Source organism: Eleginops maclovinus, chromosome 5, assembly GCF_036324505.1.
Source record: "Eleginops maclovinus isolate JMC-PN-2008 ecotype Puerto Natales chromosome 5, JC_Emac_rtc_rv5, whole genome shotgun sequence".
In the NCBI taxonomy this organism is placed as follows: Eukaryota; Metazoa; Chordata; class Actinopteri; order Perciformes; family Eleginopidae; genus Eleginops; species Eleginops maclovinus.
Window position 1 is genome coordinate 13,692,751 of NC_086353.1, and position 13,216 is coordinate 13,705,966.

At 39.3% G+C, this 13,216-nt stretch overlaps 2 protein-coding genes across 2 annotated transcripts; one reads left to right on the forward strand and one right to left on the reverse strand.

The window, feature by feature from the left end:
* The first annotated feature begins 447 nt into the window (after positions 1-447).
* Positions 448-6,181, forward strand: lias (lipoic acid synthetase). Its single transcript, XM_063883934.1, has 11 exons — positions 448-606; positions 1,428-1,603; positions 1,936-2,029; positions 2,659-2,739; positions 3,085-3,241; positions 3,625-3,682; positions 3,768-3,896; positions 4,555-4,700; positions 4,858-4,928; positions 5,034-5,145; positions 5,256-6,181. Exons 1-11 carry the CDS (start codon positions 523-525, stop codon positions 5,315-5,317), a joined length of 1,170 nt encoding a protein of 389 aa, XP_063740004.1. The 5' UTR covers positions 448-522; the 3' UTR covers positions 5,318-6,181.
* A 42-nt stretch (positions 6,182-6,223) lies between these two features.
* ugdh (UDP-glucose 6-dehydrogenase) lies at positions 6,224-12,995 on the reverse strand. Its single transcript, XM_063883933.1, has 12 exons — positions 12,725-12,995; positions 10,963-11,124; positions 10,387-10,488; positions 10,077-10,277; positions 9,800-9,997; positions 9,369-9,516; positions 9,165-9,259; positions 8,547-8,677; positions 7,974-8,113; positions 7,089-7,180; positions 6,883-6,993; positions 6,224-6,790 (listed from the first exon to the last, which is right to left on the reverse strand). The coding sequence occupies exons 2-12, from the start codon at positions 11,122-11,124 to the stop codon at positions 6,677-6,679; spliced, it is 1,494 nt and encodes a 497-aa protein (XP_063740003.1). The 5' UTR covers positions 12,725-12,995; the 3' UTR covers positions 6,224-6,676.
* Positions 12,996-13,216: the final 221 nt, after the last annotated feature.

Consider the following 13,216-nt stretch of genomic DNA (forward strand, 5'->3'; position numbering starts at 1 on the left):
TTTCTGCTATCCTCACCTCGCCGGTAGCAAAGGAAAGGGGGAAGGAAGGACGTCACGACGCAAATGTAGAGAACGTACGTCCCGTCATCAGGCATTACAAACGATTGACGAACCAACACAATTCGCAAAATATTGTAGCTGTAATATTACAAAAAACACACGAACGACCACAGAAAAGTAGTTTTTAGTCTTTTTGAAAATATGTTATTATTATCATTACATTTAATTGCTCAACGTTCTTTATTTCCATACACCTGTTATGCCATCTCAATAATTAAATCCTTTGTATTATCGTTATTTCTTGCTTACACAATAACTTGTTTGTTATTTATTCATATAACTGAATAACAAATAACTATTTAAGCGTATTTAATTAAGACTGGAATAATCATGAACGTGCCAAGTCACTTAAAACTAGATATTTCTATCTCACCACTGTGTACATCACTTGAACGCATCACCAGACCAAGGTAATCGATCGTGGATGTTTGTTTCCAATGACAGTCGCCAGTAGCTAAAGTCATGGCGCTGCTCAAACAAAGCTGTTGTGTAGCTGGACGTTTCTCCACAAATCATCTATGGATGAGTCAGAGATGTATCCCACATGTGAGTATTTATTCTGATCGAATATTTTATGAACACTGACGGTATGATGGACTTTCTGTTTTCGGCTCATAATAGTATAGCAAGCCTGCTGGTCAGAGGCCTTGAAGTAACGTTACATTTTTTGTAACTCAGCTGTCATGACAGTACAAAGGCTATTTATAAAACGTCTCAAATAAAATATATGGTTTACAGACTGTATGGTTTGTATGGGCTGTACAGTAATATATAAAGTATATAGTAAACAGCAGTGCCCGGTTGTGGAAAGTAACTAAGTACATTTACGCAAGTACTGTCCTTTACTACAATTTGAGGGACCTATACTTCACTTGAGTATTTCCATTTGTTGCTACTTTGTACTACCACCCCAATACAATTGAGAGGTAAATTGTGTACTTGTACTCTACTAAATGTATTTAATACATTTATTTACTTTGCAGTTTGGGATTAATGATGTGAAATATAGCCAACACTTAAATAAGTCTATAGTTAAACTTGGGGTAAGTTCACAAGCTACCATGCAGCACACAAAGTCATTAAAACTAGCTGTAACTTTACCAGTTTTGATAAACACTATAATGCATCAATGATTATAATCAAAACATATCATATTATTCTGAAATGGGCCGATCTGCATAATGAGTGCTTGGGTATTTAAGTATTTAGATGCTGATACTTTTGTGATTTTGCTTGAGTAACATTTTGAATGCAGGACTTTTACTTCTAACATAATATTCATAGACTGTGGTATTTGTAGTTTTACTTAAGTGCAACATATGAGTATTTCCACTACCTCTAACGAACCCTCGGTCCTTCCTCTGCAGGTTTACAGCAGTAGTGTGACTTCTGCGGCGAAGTCCTCCACAGACAGGGCCGACAGAAGGAAGGAGCTTCTGGGTGAAGACGGGCCTGATCTACAGGACTTCATTTCAGGGGATTTATCAGAGAAAAGCAAGTGGGCCGAGTACAAAGGGACCCTGAAGAGAGACAAGGGAGAGAGGTGAGACATATTGCAGTTGTGGTAAAAAGCAATCAGAAAGTCTGAAATGTTCTGTTTTTTCCTTGTGAGTGGTGAGCATTATCAGAAGGGTTCAAAGACCACATCAGACCAACCCTTACTGTAGCCATCAGCGCTATTCAGCTAAGATAAGTCAACTTCAAGCCGAGTGGCTTAACTGTCATACCTTGAATGGTAGTGGCTACCCATGTAGATCCTCATACATCTGACATTGGCTGTGTAAAATTGAACTCCTGCTTATTTAAATCAACATATATATTTTATCTACTGAGAAAAGCCATCAGTGATTTACTCTGATAATGTTTTTGTGACAGGCTGCGTCTTCCTCCATGGCTCAAGACGGAGATCCCCATTGGAAAAAATTTCAACAAACTGAAGAACACTCTGAGAGACCTCAACCTGCACACAGTAAGTTCACAGATGATGAGTTAAAGGAAGTATACGAAAAAGTGAGTGGAGAAATGTAATGAATGCTGACACTTCAAACTGGGGAAGGGGCATTTACTTTTCCTGTACCATTTGATGGATGTTCCTAACAAATGAATGCAATGTTTTATTATGTTTTCATTTTCAACACATTTTATTTGTACTTATCAGAGCATAAATATCAGATAAAGATTCTGTCCCCCCATGGTTTGATATGTCAAATAGCCTTAGTTTTAACAACTTATTTGTTTAAAGAGGAACTAATCTCAACAATTTTGATGTTGTGGATAAAAACAGAGCATGTTTGTTTGCTAATATCGAGTCTTTACTTACATTTTTTAAGAGCTAAAAGCAAAATGAGGTTATGTCACTCAGACATCTTGATCACATACACAAAATAAGTATTTCCTACAACTATATCTTTCAAATGCACGGGCTCAAGTGATATAGTTTCACCTTGGTTTCTATCTGATGATTACATATCACACTTAAATGGATTTTATATGAGGATCTATCTATATTTGGGATGCCTGATAAATACTTCCGACACTGGAGACAACTCCAACATTAACCCTGTCACCTGAAGACTCTGTGTGTGTTTTTTTTCTCAGGTGTGTGAGGAGGCCAGGTGTCCTAACATTGGGGAATGCTGGGGAGGAGGAGAGTACAACACAGCCACAGCCACCATCATGGTAAGTGTCCCGGATCACTGTGGCAGATTCTGCATCTAAATTTATCTGACAGTTTTAGAAAATGACACTTGGAAAAAAGCCGTTTGATATCATCTCTGTACATCTAATACATGTGTTAGTGTTGGCACAAGCTCATATGTTCCAACCAAGTAGAAATCATTTATTTGTATCACTTCATGAAATTCTTCTAGATTCACAGAATCTTATAGATGGATCCAATAGAAAACATCCATTATCCATGCATTTAATAAAACTGCACTTGGTTTCTGTGGATTGTTAACATAACAATTATTTGTCCAACAACATATATGTAACTTACGTTTTCGCTTGTCTTTTTATATGTAGCTGATGGGGGACACGTGTACCCGTGGCTGCAGGTTCTGCTCTGTGAAGACGGCCCGCCGGCCTCCACCTCTGGACCCAAACGAACCCTACAACACAGCAAAGGCCATCGCTGCCTGGGGACTGGACTACGTGGTTCTCACCTCTGTGGATAGAGATGGTAATGGCCTCCTAACTGAATGCACCCAATTAATTATTTCCAGGTGTGGCTTAACACTATGGCTGCTTATGAAACTTTAAATTTAACAAGGAATGAAAACCAGGAAGATTATGTACCGGTATTAGCACCTTAAATCATTGCTTTCTATTGCACTGTTGTAAAGGACACGTCACACGCATAGTGAGGATTTGTCAGTTAATCAATAGACTTTTATAAGTCAGCTAAATTCAAGGTTTTTTTATAAAGAAAAAAGGTACAATTATTTTTCCCTAATAGTTTTAACTTCTCTGATTAGATTGTTAAAATGTTCTTCAAGAAATCCACAAATTCAATATAACCACCTTAAAGAATAGCCAATAGTTACATTTTTGTCCTTTTTCCAGATATTGCTGATGGAGGGGCAGAGCACTTTGCGAAGACCGTCTCCAACCTGAAGGAGAGGTATGATCTCTCATCCATTTTGGATTCATCATGTGTTTGTTATTGTGCAAAGTGAATACATAAGCATGTTTGTCACTTATCTTAGGGACTCCCACATCCTGGTGGAATGCCTGACTCCTGATTTTCGTGGTGACCTGGCAGCAGTGGAGAAGATCGCCCTGTCAGGGTTGGATGTGTATGCCCACAATGTGGAGACAGTGCGAGAGCTGCAAAGGTACTGAATGAGCCTCAGCATATTCCCTCCGTATTTTACCAGTCCTTTTTATATTGGCTTGAGTTAGAAGATGAACCTCTGATCTCAGTTTCAATGTTAAAAAAAGCCTGATTCTCATGAATCCATCAGCTCTCTGTCTGATGTTAGTGCTCAGCCATCAGGCCAAAGAAAAGAAGGGTTTTTGAATAATGAGAACATGTTGCAGAGGGATCATAATAAATTGCTTAATGATTGTTATTTTGCCCTTTTATAGTATACAATAGGAAACTATGTTTACAGTGATGTTCGTGACACTGATAATGTGAAACTTTTATGAATTTGCATATCATATTATTTTTATTATAAAATAATGGAATTTTAATAGCAACACTGTGCATATTGTGTCATTTTAAAGAGGGTTAATGTAGTACACTGCATGTAGTAATAGTATAAACATGTTTCTTGTCAATACACACACTGACCAGTAGAGGGTGCATCTGGGCTATTTCTGTTACTATAAATACCACTAGAATTGTAGATGTGCAAAAACTGGAAAGACACAATGGATTTGATGTTTATGGTAATCTAATTGCATATTTTAAATTTAGTGGTTTATATATTTACCTTTTCTGATATCATTTTATTACTCAAGACTATCAATTTTTCCATCTGTTTGCAGGTTCGTGCGTGACCCCAGAGCGAACATCGACCAGTCTCTGAGTGTCCTGAAGCACGCCAAGAAGGTGAATCCCTCTGTGCTCACCAAGACCTCCATCATGCTGGGACTGGGCGAGACTGACCAACAGATACTCAACACCTTGACTGGTGTGTATATAGTGTTATTTACAAAGTGTTGATGTTCTGGAGCCTGGACCTTAACATTGTCATTGCCATCAACTATACGGTAGATAGTGTCCATATGACGGTAAAGCCTTCGAATCTTTAAACAATTTCCTGACTCACTGTTCTGGTGATGTTGCAGAGCTGCGAGACGCAGGAGTGGACTGTCTCACACTGGGCCAGTACATGCAACCCACTAAACGCCACCTAAAGGTAAAACACTTCAGACTTTTCAGAGTTTACTAAGGCAACAGTACTGAAGTAACAACTCACATTTATTAATGAGTGCACAGTATGATATTGTGTGTTTGGGTTTAGGTGGACGAATATGTGACTCCAGAGAAGTTTGCCCACTGGGAGAAGGTTGGGAATGAGATGGGCTTTGCTTACACAGCCAGCGGGCCACTGGTGCGATCCTCCTACAAAGCAGGTATAAAACACACTCATAATATACGTCCAAGTAATTGTGTTTGCTCATGAAGTTGATATGGGTCAGACAGAGTGTATATCTAATTTGTCCTCTGTGTTTTATCTCTACAGGCGAGTTCTTTCTGAAAAATCTACTGAAAAAGAAAAAAGCAGAAGTCACTATTGGAGAATGAAAATCACCAGACCAGCAGCTGCTAGAGGCTGGAACCCTTTAGTCCCTACCATAACTACATATTTATAACAACTAAATCAGCTTTACGTCTCTGTAGCATAATGAATCTTTGTGAGCTTCAGCACATGAAAAACTTTCATTAGTAACAGCAAGTTGTGCAAGAGAATACAGCTGGTGTAGAAGTGTACAGGGACCATTCTGTTCCTTTTCAAAGCTTTTGTTCCCCCCTGTTCACCTGTAACAACTAAGAGATCTGACATTTTAGGGAGGGATCAAAGGGAAAGTGCAGCAGTTATCTGGCTGCAGATTTCCAGATAACCTGGGTGCAGCTTTTGTCCATGAACCGCTGCCAGGAGAAAATACGACCTGGTGTTAACAACAGCTGTCATTTTCCATCTCTGCACCTCAGGGGTACCTAAATCACATCCACCCTGCCCTACAGGGCCCTGGACTTCAGGTGCAGCGCTACTGATCTCTCACAGAAGCTCCGTTTATGAGCCCTTTGATGTCTGATGCTTCTGGACACATTTAATGAAGCATTTGTTTTGGTCAGAGGGTTCTTGCAGCAACTTTATCTGCTTGTTTAAGACAGGACAGCTGTTGAACACTGTTTTTAAACTTCTATTACATTGAAGAAAAGCATTTATTGGGCCCAAATTGACATATTTTCCAAGTATGGAAGTAAAAATATTCTCTTTATCCGATAAAGAGCCAATTTGGGTTCAGACTATGCTTTTTTTAATGTGAGAAATGTGACTTTACACATTGAAAATACATGTGGGTATATTTAGCAGATAAGTTGTTTAGACAAAATAGACCTTTAAAATATACATTTGTATTTAAACAATAAAACTAATTCAGTCCACATTGTCTTTTTTTCCATTATTCTGAATAATCAGGCCACACATTAAGGAGACATCACATTTTATTGTAGTATAAAAGTCACTGATACAGAGGTCAATACTGATTAACTTACAGTAAGATGATTTATAAAAATACTTTTATAAAAATCGTTTTGCAATTCAGCAGCAATACTTGATCACAGTAAATGCTGTAAGAAAGTAGACGGTGCATGTATTACTGCATCTAAAATGTTTAATTGATAAATGCTATTTGTCATGAACTTAAAATATACCTGTTTCTTAATGCTTTATCACTAAACTTCTTCTAAAGACCCAAACTTTAGGGTCACATTCACACAACGTCCTCTCAGACTGACTGCAGGGGAGCACCTGGTCACGCTCTTTAAAAAAAAGAAATGAGGCAACAACAGAGGGGGGGGGGGGAACTGACTGAAATGTTTCACTAGCAGTAAAAATAATAACAGAGGAATGTGTTTGGTGTGGAGGTAGAGTGAGGTTTAGACTTTGGCTTTCTTGGTGGGAGGTTCAGGGGCGGTGATGCTGCGAGTAATAGCTGCGGCGGGGGTGTAGGGGATTCGTGATGCGGTCACTTTCTTCCCGATGGTCTCGACCTGCAGTTAACAAAGGCAGTCATTACTTGTGGCACTCGGTTCACAAACGTTCACTTGGATTATTGGAGATGTGAACAGCGTGGTTTGCTCACCTGGAAGCCGATGTTCTGGAGGGGAGCGTGGAGATGGTCCAGCACTCTGCGACCATCAAATATGAAGGCCGGCTTCAGCATCTTCTTGTAGATCTTCTCATAGTCCAGCTCCTATGGTGGAATTAAAGGAAAGGGATGACTAAGGAATTTGTCCCCCAAAAATAAAGCATTTTATAAGATGGTAGGAATCAATGTGTGATCGTGACCTTAAACATGTCCCACTCGGTGCAGATGACCAACGCGTGGGCCATTTGGCAGGCCTCATACGGGTCAGTGGTCACAGTTACCAGCTCAGAAACTGAAAACATCAACCATTTTGTGAGCTAGGAGTCAAATACAGTACATAACAAAAAATAAGACGTCCTACCATTAAAAATACAACCGAATAGCCAAGTGTCGATTTCAATCACGAAGAAACTGGGAACTACTAAGGTTATCCTGATTTCAATTTTCCTCCTAAATTGAATTACTAATAAATCAACATAATGGCCAATTCAAATAGCCATTAACTTTTATACTAACTGATTGATCCACCAGTTATTTCTTAATCCTTCAGCCTATAAATATGTTGGAAAAAACTGAAACAGCAAAATTGTGAAAATGTTCAAAGTAATATTATACGACACCAGATTAGATATTGAACATCTTCAACTATGCAACACCACCAAGAATTGTCCTCACCGTTGTGCTATTATATAATTAGCCTCGTGCACAGTTCTGATTGGAACCTTATTAATCATTTTATGTTTGCACTCATTGACACACTGCAAATATTACTCAACAATTTCCCTACGGATGAATAAAGCTATATCTTATCTTAATGTGGCATTATTAACAACTTCAGGGGCTGGAGCTGCAGATTTATTGCCATTTCTAAATGTGACTGCTCATTTTCAGAACATTTCTGAGAGTTTTTAGTTTGTGTTTCAAGTTTAAAACAATGAATATTATATCACAATTTTAAGTTCCAGTCTTTATTTAGTGTCTCCGCCTTTGTTTGTCTCTTTTCATTTTCTGCACACTCCCTGCTGTTTTCTCATGTAATAATAGATAAAAGGATAACACACACAAACACACACACACACACACACCTCTCTGTGGGTTGTCGTCTGAGATGTTGGGCTGAGAGAGGTCATGAATGATTTGCTCCTTAAGGACTTTGGGGTCGTAGATGAACAGCTTGGCTCCTTCATCCATCAGGTACTTAGAGATGTAGATACTGGAAGACTCCCTGGATCACACACACACACACACACACACACACACACACACACACACACACACACACACACACACACACACACACACACACACACACACACACACACACACACACACACACACACACACACACACACACACACACACACACACACACACACACACACACACACACACACACACACACACACACACACACACACACACACACACACACACACACACACACACACACACACACACACACTTTAATTTCAACTCTGATCAGAGCCAAAGTTCACAGTACTGTGTTTGCAGTAATGTGGAGTAAAGTGTAATCACACAAACAACCACAGGTAAATATTTAACATAACATAGCTGTTGGAAAGGAATATGAAACAACTGGGAGTTGGCAAATGTCTACAAGGGTATGAGAAAGGGAGTCAAAATAAATTGGCACTAACCTTGTGTCACCCGTGTCTTTTTTGAAGGAGAAGCCCAGCAGAGCAATCTTTTTTCCAGTAACGGTGTTGAAGAGGCAGTCAATGATCCTGCAGGCAAACCTCCGCCTTTGGTACTCGTTCATGTCGATCACCTAAAAACATCATAAATTAAGCCATAAATAGTTAATAAACTACTATAAGATGTGTTTAAGGAAAATGGAAACAAAGTCAGTGAGGCAAGTTGCTTTAAACTTTAATAGAGCGGTTACTAAATACACCTCGCAATATTTAAACAAAAATAAATATCAAAATAAACACTCAGCGACTTAAATGTGTTAATTTATTGATGACAGGTAATATAGCAATATAGTTCTTCAGCGGCAGTAACTGTGTGGCGCAAGAAGCAAGGATAGAACATCAAGCGTCGGCTAAAAAACTGCAGAAACCAGTGATAACCTTTCCTGTTTAGTTTTTTTACAGTGGCATAAAAGTCACAGTGAGTCAAGTTTAGCCTCATTCTGGTGGTGCATTTATATAAACAGCACACCAGACGCAAATGGACCACATGTTCTGTTTACGGTGCTGGCTTTGGTTGTTAGCTTGTACAGTTTTTCAAAAATACGGTGCCATAGTTCTCACCTGCTGCCAGTAGGAGGCGACCTCAGGCAGGTTGAGGGCCTCGCAAAGATATACCAGATTCAGCACATCCTTCTGGAAACAGCTTCCACCAAAACCTAACAAAGGTGTTAAAGAAACAAAGAGACAGAAAGCAACACTTAATCTGAGTTCAAATATATCAAACTTTACATAGACGCTTACTTTAAACCTGGGTGTGTTTCTTACCGACGCTGGCTTTGAGAAACTTGCTCCCTATTCTCTGGTCCATGCCAATGGCCTTGGCCACCTCCTCCACGTCGGCCCCGGTTGCCTCGCACAGAGCGCTGATGCTGTTGATGCTGCTGATCCGCTGGGCCAGGAAGGCATTGGCTGCCTGCAGAAGCAAACACCAGGTTTTTCTTTTCAGACAGTTCATGTGACAATTACATAATAATAGAGGAAACTCAAAAGAATAGAAAGTAAACAATTTAATTAGGTCACTTTTGGCTCATTCATCACTATGCCTCTGTTACTGATTTTTAGCCACATGGTGCAAGTCATTTAAATATGTTATCTTGGGGCCTGAGAAATGACACACTCTTGACAAGGGGATAAAGTCATTTAATAAAATTGAAACAATAAAACTTTTTTTTTGTCATTTGCCGCCGCAAACTCACCAGTTTGGACAGCTCGGATGACCATGTGTTGGTGGTGATGATGCGATCTATGGGGACCCAGTGTTCATAGACGGCACACAGCGCTCTGATTGCCCTTTGACCTTCGGCTGTTTCATCTCCACCAATCAGGACACGGTCTGGCTCCTTTAGATCCCGCACTGCTGTTCCTTCTGCAAGGAACTCTGGGTTGGAAAGCACCTAAAGCAGCAGCACAATCCCTTTAGAAACGTGCAGATCAACAGATGTAAGAGTTGAATTCTCAGATGACGTTACACACCTGTAAGTTGAGGCTTGGCTTGGTGTTCGCATCAAATATCCGTCGAATGCTCTCAGCAGCTCGAACCGGGACTGTGCTCTTCTCTGTGACGATTTTGTAGCCATCAGACACCTCGACAATCCGCCGAGCACACGCCTCGATGAACTTAAGGTCAGCTGCACGACCCTTGCCCATCCCATAGGTCTTAGTTGGGGTGTTCACCTGTGGGGGGAGACCGATTCAATGAATTCACTTATGTGTCATTAATGTCCGATTTATTTCTGCATCTGGTCAAACTGTGTGTCACAATGTGTGTAAGACGATGACTCACAGAGATGAACACAAGGTCTGCGTCCCTGATCGCTGAGTCTATGTCTGTGGAGAAAAACAAATTTGTCCCTCTGCATGATTCAACAACTTCTTTCAGACCCGGCTGGAGTGAGAGGAAGTGGGGAAAAAAAGACAGGGAGGGTGTGTCAGTGAATGTCTCGGACAAACATGGCATAAATAGTAGAAATATAATACGAGTTCTCGATGACTACTCAGTAACTGCCCTTTGCGCTAGTCATGATGATGCAATACTTGTGGCTGTGGCTATGGTTGACGTACAGAGGTTGCGACACCAAACAATCTGGAACTAATTTATGTTTCATTTATCCCACAATGGAGCAATGTTGTACAAAAACATGAGCTGGACAAGTTGCCTAGCTACATTTACTTTTTCAACATTGAAATAAGTTTAACAAATACAACAGGCAACTCCTTAAAACACATGGCTTTCAAAGGGAAGATAAGAATGTAGGGAATAAGACAAATGAATACGAGCCCCTCCCTGTTGGAAAGTTTGATTAAACCTGTTATAATACCCTCAGCTCAGTTTCTTTGAGTTATCACATTGATATATTACCTCATATATGGGCAGAGTGTCTGAGTTCCAGGCTTTGATTCGTGACTCATTGACATCCACAACGGTCACCGTTATCTCTGGACACATGTGGGCGATCACACTGCAGGTCGGGCCTCCAACATACCCAGCACCAATGCAGCAGATCCTCTTTATCTGAAACATCTGCCAAATGTAGAGAGGAACACATTTAACTACAGATATTACCTTATATTAACTAATTATAGCCTTATTAATTATTTAGTAACTGTTCTGATATCAGCATTTGAGAGTTTTTTAAAATCCTGTAATGATTTATTGGTCGATACTACTTACTTAGACATGCCTGTCAAATGCTTTTGCTTTTTTATTTTTGATGCACATAAACGGAGTTTAGTGTATGAAATAACCACACTGTAAGGTTCAATGTTTTATATATCCCGGTAAAAAATAAATACTTTGTAATTTTCACATTTAATTGTGAAATGAAGTGCAAAATGAAATTATATGGAAAAATAAATACATTTTACAGATATACTATCTAGACATGAATTAACAACAATTACGGAGTTATCATATTAGGACAGTAGTTTCTCTCAACTACAGTTGGATATTGTCATGAGCAAAATTCTTGGGTGTGGGGATGCAGTAATTGGACATAAAGTTAAAAATCTGTTGGAAAACATTAAACAACCTCTGGGTTACAAGTGAACCCTTATTACTGAAGCTCAAGGTTCAGAGAAGCTTGAGAGTGAATTGTGAAACGTTGCCAGTTGACTCCAGTTTGTTAATGACAATGAATTAAGTGGTTATATAAAGTGAAGCAATACCATTCTCTGTATGATATTTCCTCAAAATAATTCACATCACATTTTCTGACATATTTTGAGTTAGTATGTCAATTCGGACGACTAGATGTGTATCATGATGATTTTGCGATGAGTTCATTTAATTATTGCACAGGTACAAACAAATATATATTGCAATCTGTTCTTTATAAACACTCCGTTTTACTTTGAACAGAAAAGACAATTTGTAAAAGTTGAGTCGGTTTTCATCTGGTTTTATGCCTCAAATAAAAAATAAATAAATAATTTGATCATTTAAAACTATTTCTTATTCAACTTCAAGAAAAAATGCCAAACAGCTGGTCAATTATAAGAATGTGCTGCTTCTCTGTGACTTGTGTGACAGTGTAACTCAATACTTCAGTTTTAGATTATAGGTTGGTCAGAAGAAATTTGAAGACATCATCTTGGGTTTTACAAATTGATAGAGGAAACTTGCCCATCCATTGACAATGAAAGTAGTCATTGGATGCAGCCCTATTCTGTAGTCTGCATATTTCACTGTGATAAAAAGTGTCTAAAATGTAACAACTAAAAGGAAAGCTCCTTCAGAAAAGTTAAGCTCGTTTATTTCTAACACTTTGATCTTCTCTATTAAATCCTGCTGTTCAAGTTGCTTAACTGACTCGTCAGTATTACACTACCAGTTGCGCCGTCACAGCCCTGCAGCAAACTGCAAATAAAGAGCCTTTCATTGTAGATCAGCCACGTCTAATGGGTGTATAGTGACCTTTTATACCTGTTACCTTTCAGCTACTTCACGATAGCTGTGCTGCAGAGGTGTCAGCGCTTTGTAGGGTAACATTACACATTAACAGAACCATCATTACGCTAGTTTACCTCTTTCATAACGATGACTGAGTAGAATAATAAACAAATGAATGGAGGTTCTATGTTGGATGAAGCAGCTAGCTAGCCGCTAGCTTACGTTACATTACCTTTGCCAACTCGACAGTCAGTCAACTTGAGGAATGCGAAGATTATGTTAGCTCCTCTCTGTTATGTGACGAAACAGTCGTCGGTTCCGCAGCCGGTGATGGATTAAAAACCTATAACGTCTTTAACTAAATGTTAACTTGTAGGCGTTGATCTAACTCACACCATCAGCGTCTTTCACACAACTTTTCCTGTACTACCTTTACCTAAAGTGATGTACTTCTGCAAGTAACGTTACCTTACAGTCTATGTTACTACCTCAATCAGCAGGGCGCCCAGCAGCAGCCCAGAGATACTTCCGGCGTGGGACTTTCAGAGTAAAAGCACCAAATCGCAATATGATCTCAGGCTGTGGTTCTGCCCATAATCTGCATCATTAACACAAAGTAATAGAAACACTTTTAAGTATAACCCCAAACTGTGGCTGACGAAGTGTCACACTCATTATTTGTTATTAGTAAACGTTTTGGCTAATGGAAGAAAAATAAATAAAT

Excerpts from the sequence above, each read along its gene's own strand:
- lias (XM_063883934.1), top strand. The coding sequence starts at position 523 with ATGGCGCTGCTCAAACAAAGCTGTTGTGTAGCTGGACGTTTCTCCACA. Across the intron at positions 1,604-1,935 it reads AAGAGAGACAAGGGAGAGAG|GCTGCGTCTTCCTCCATGGC; the intron begins GTGAGACATATT and ends TTTTTGTGACAG. Across the intron at positions 5,146-5,255 it reads GCGATCCTCCTACAAAGCAG|GCGAGTTCTTTCTGAAAAAT; the intron begins GTATAAAACACA and ends TTATCTCTACAG.
- ugdh (XM_063883933.1), bottom strand. The coding sequence starts at position 11,124 with ATGTTTCAGATAAAGAGGATCTGCTGCATTGGTGCTGGGTATGTTGGA. Across the intron at positions 9,517-9,799 it reads CATCCGAGCTGTCCAAACTG|GCAGCCAATGCCTTCCTGGC; the intron begins GTGAGTTTGCGG and ends TTGCTTCTGCAG. Across the intron at positions 9,260-9,368 it reads GTTTCTCAAAGCCAGCGTCG|GTTTTGGTGGAAGCTGTTTC; the intron begins GTAAGAAACACA and ends CACCTTTGTTAG.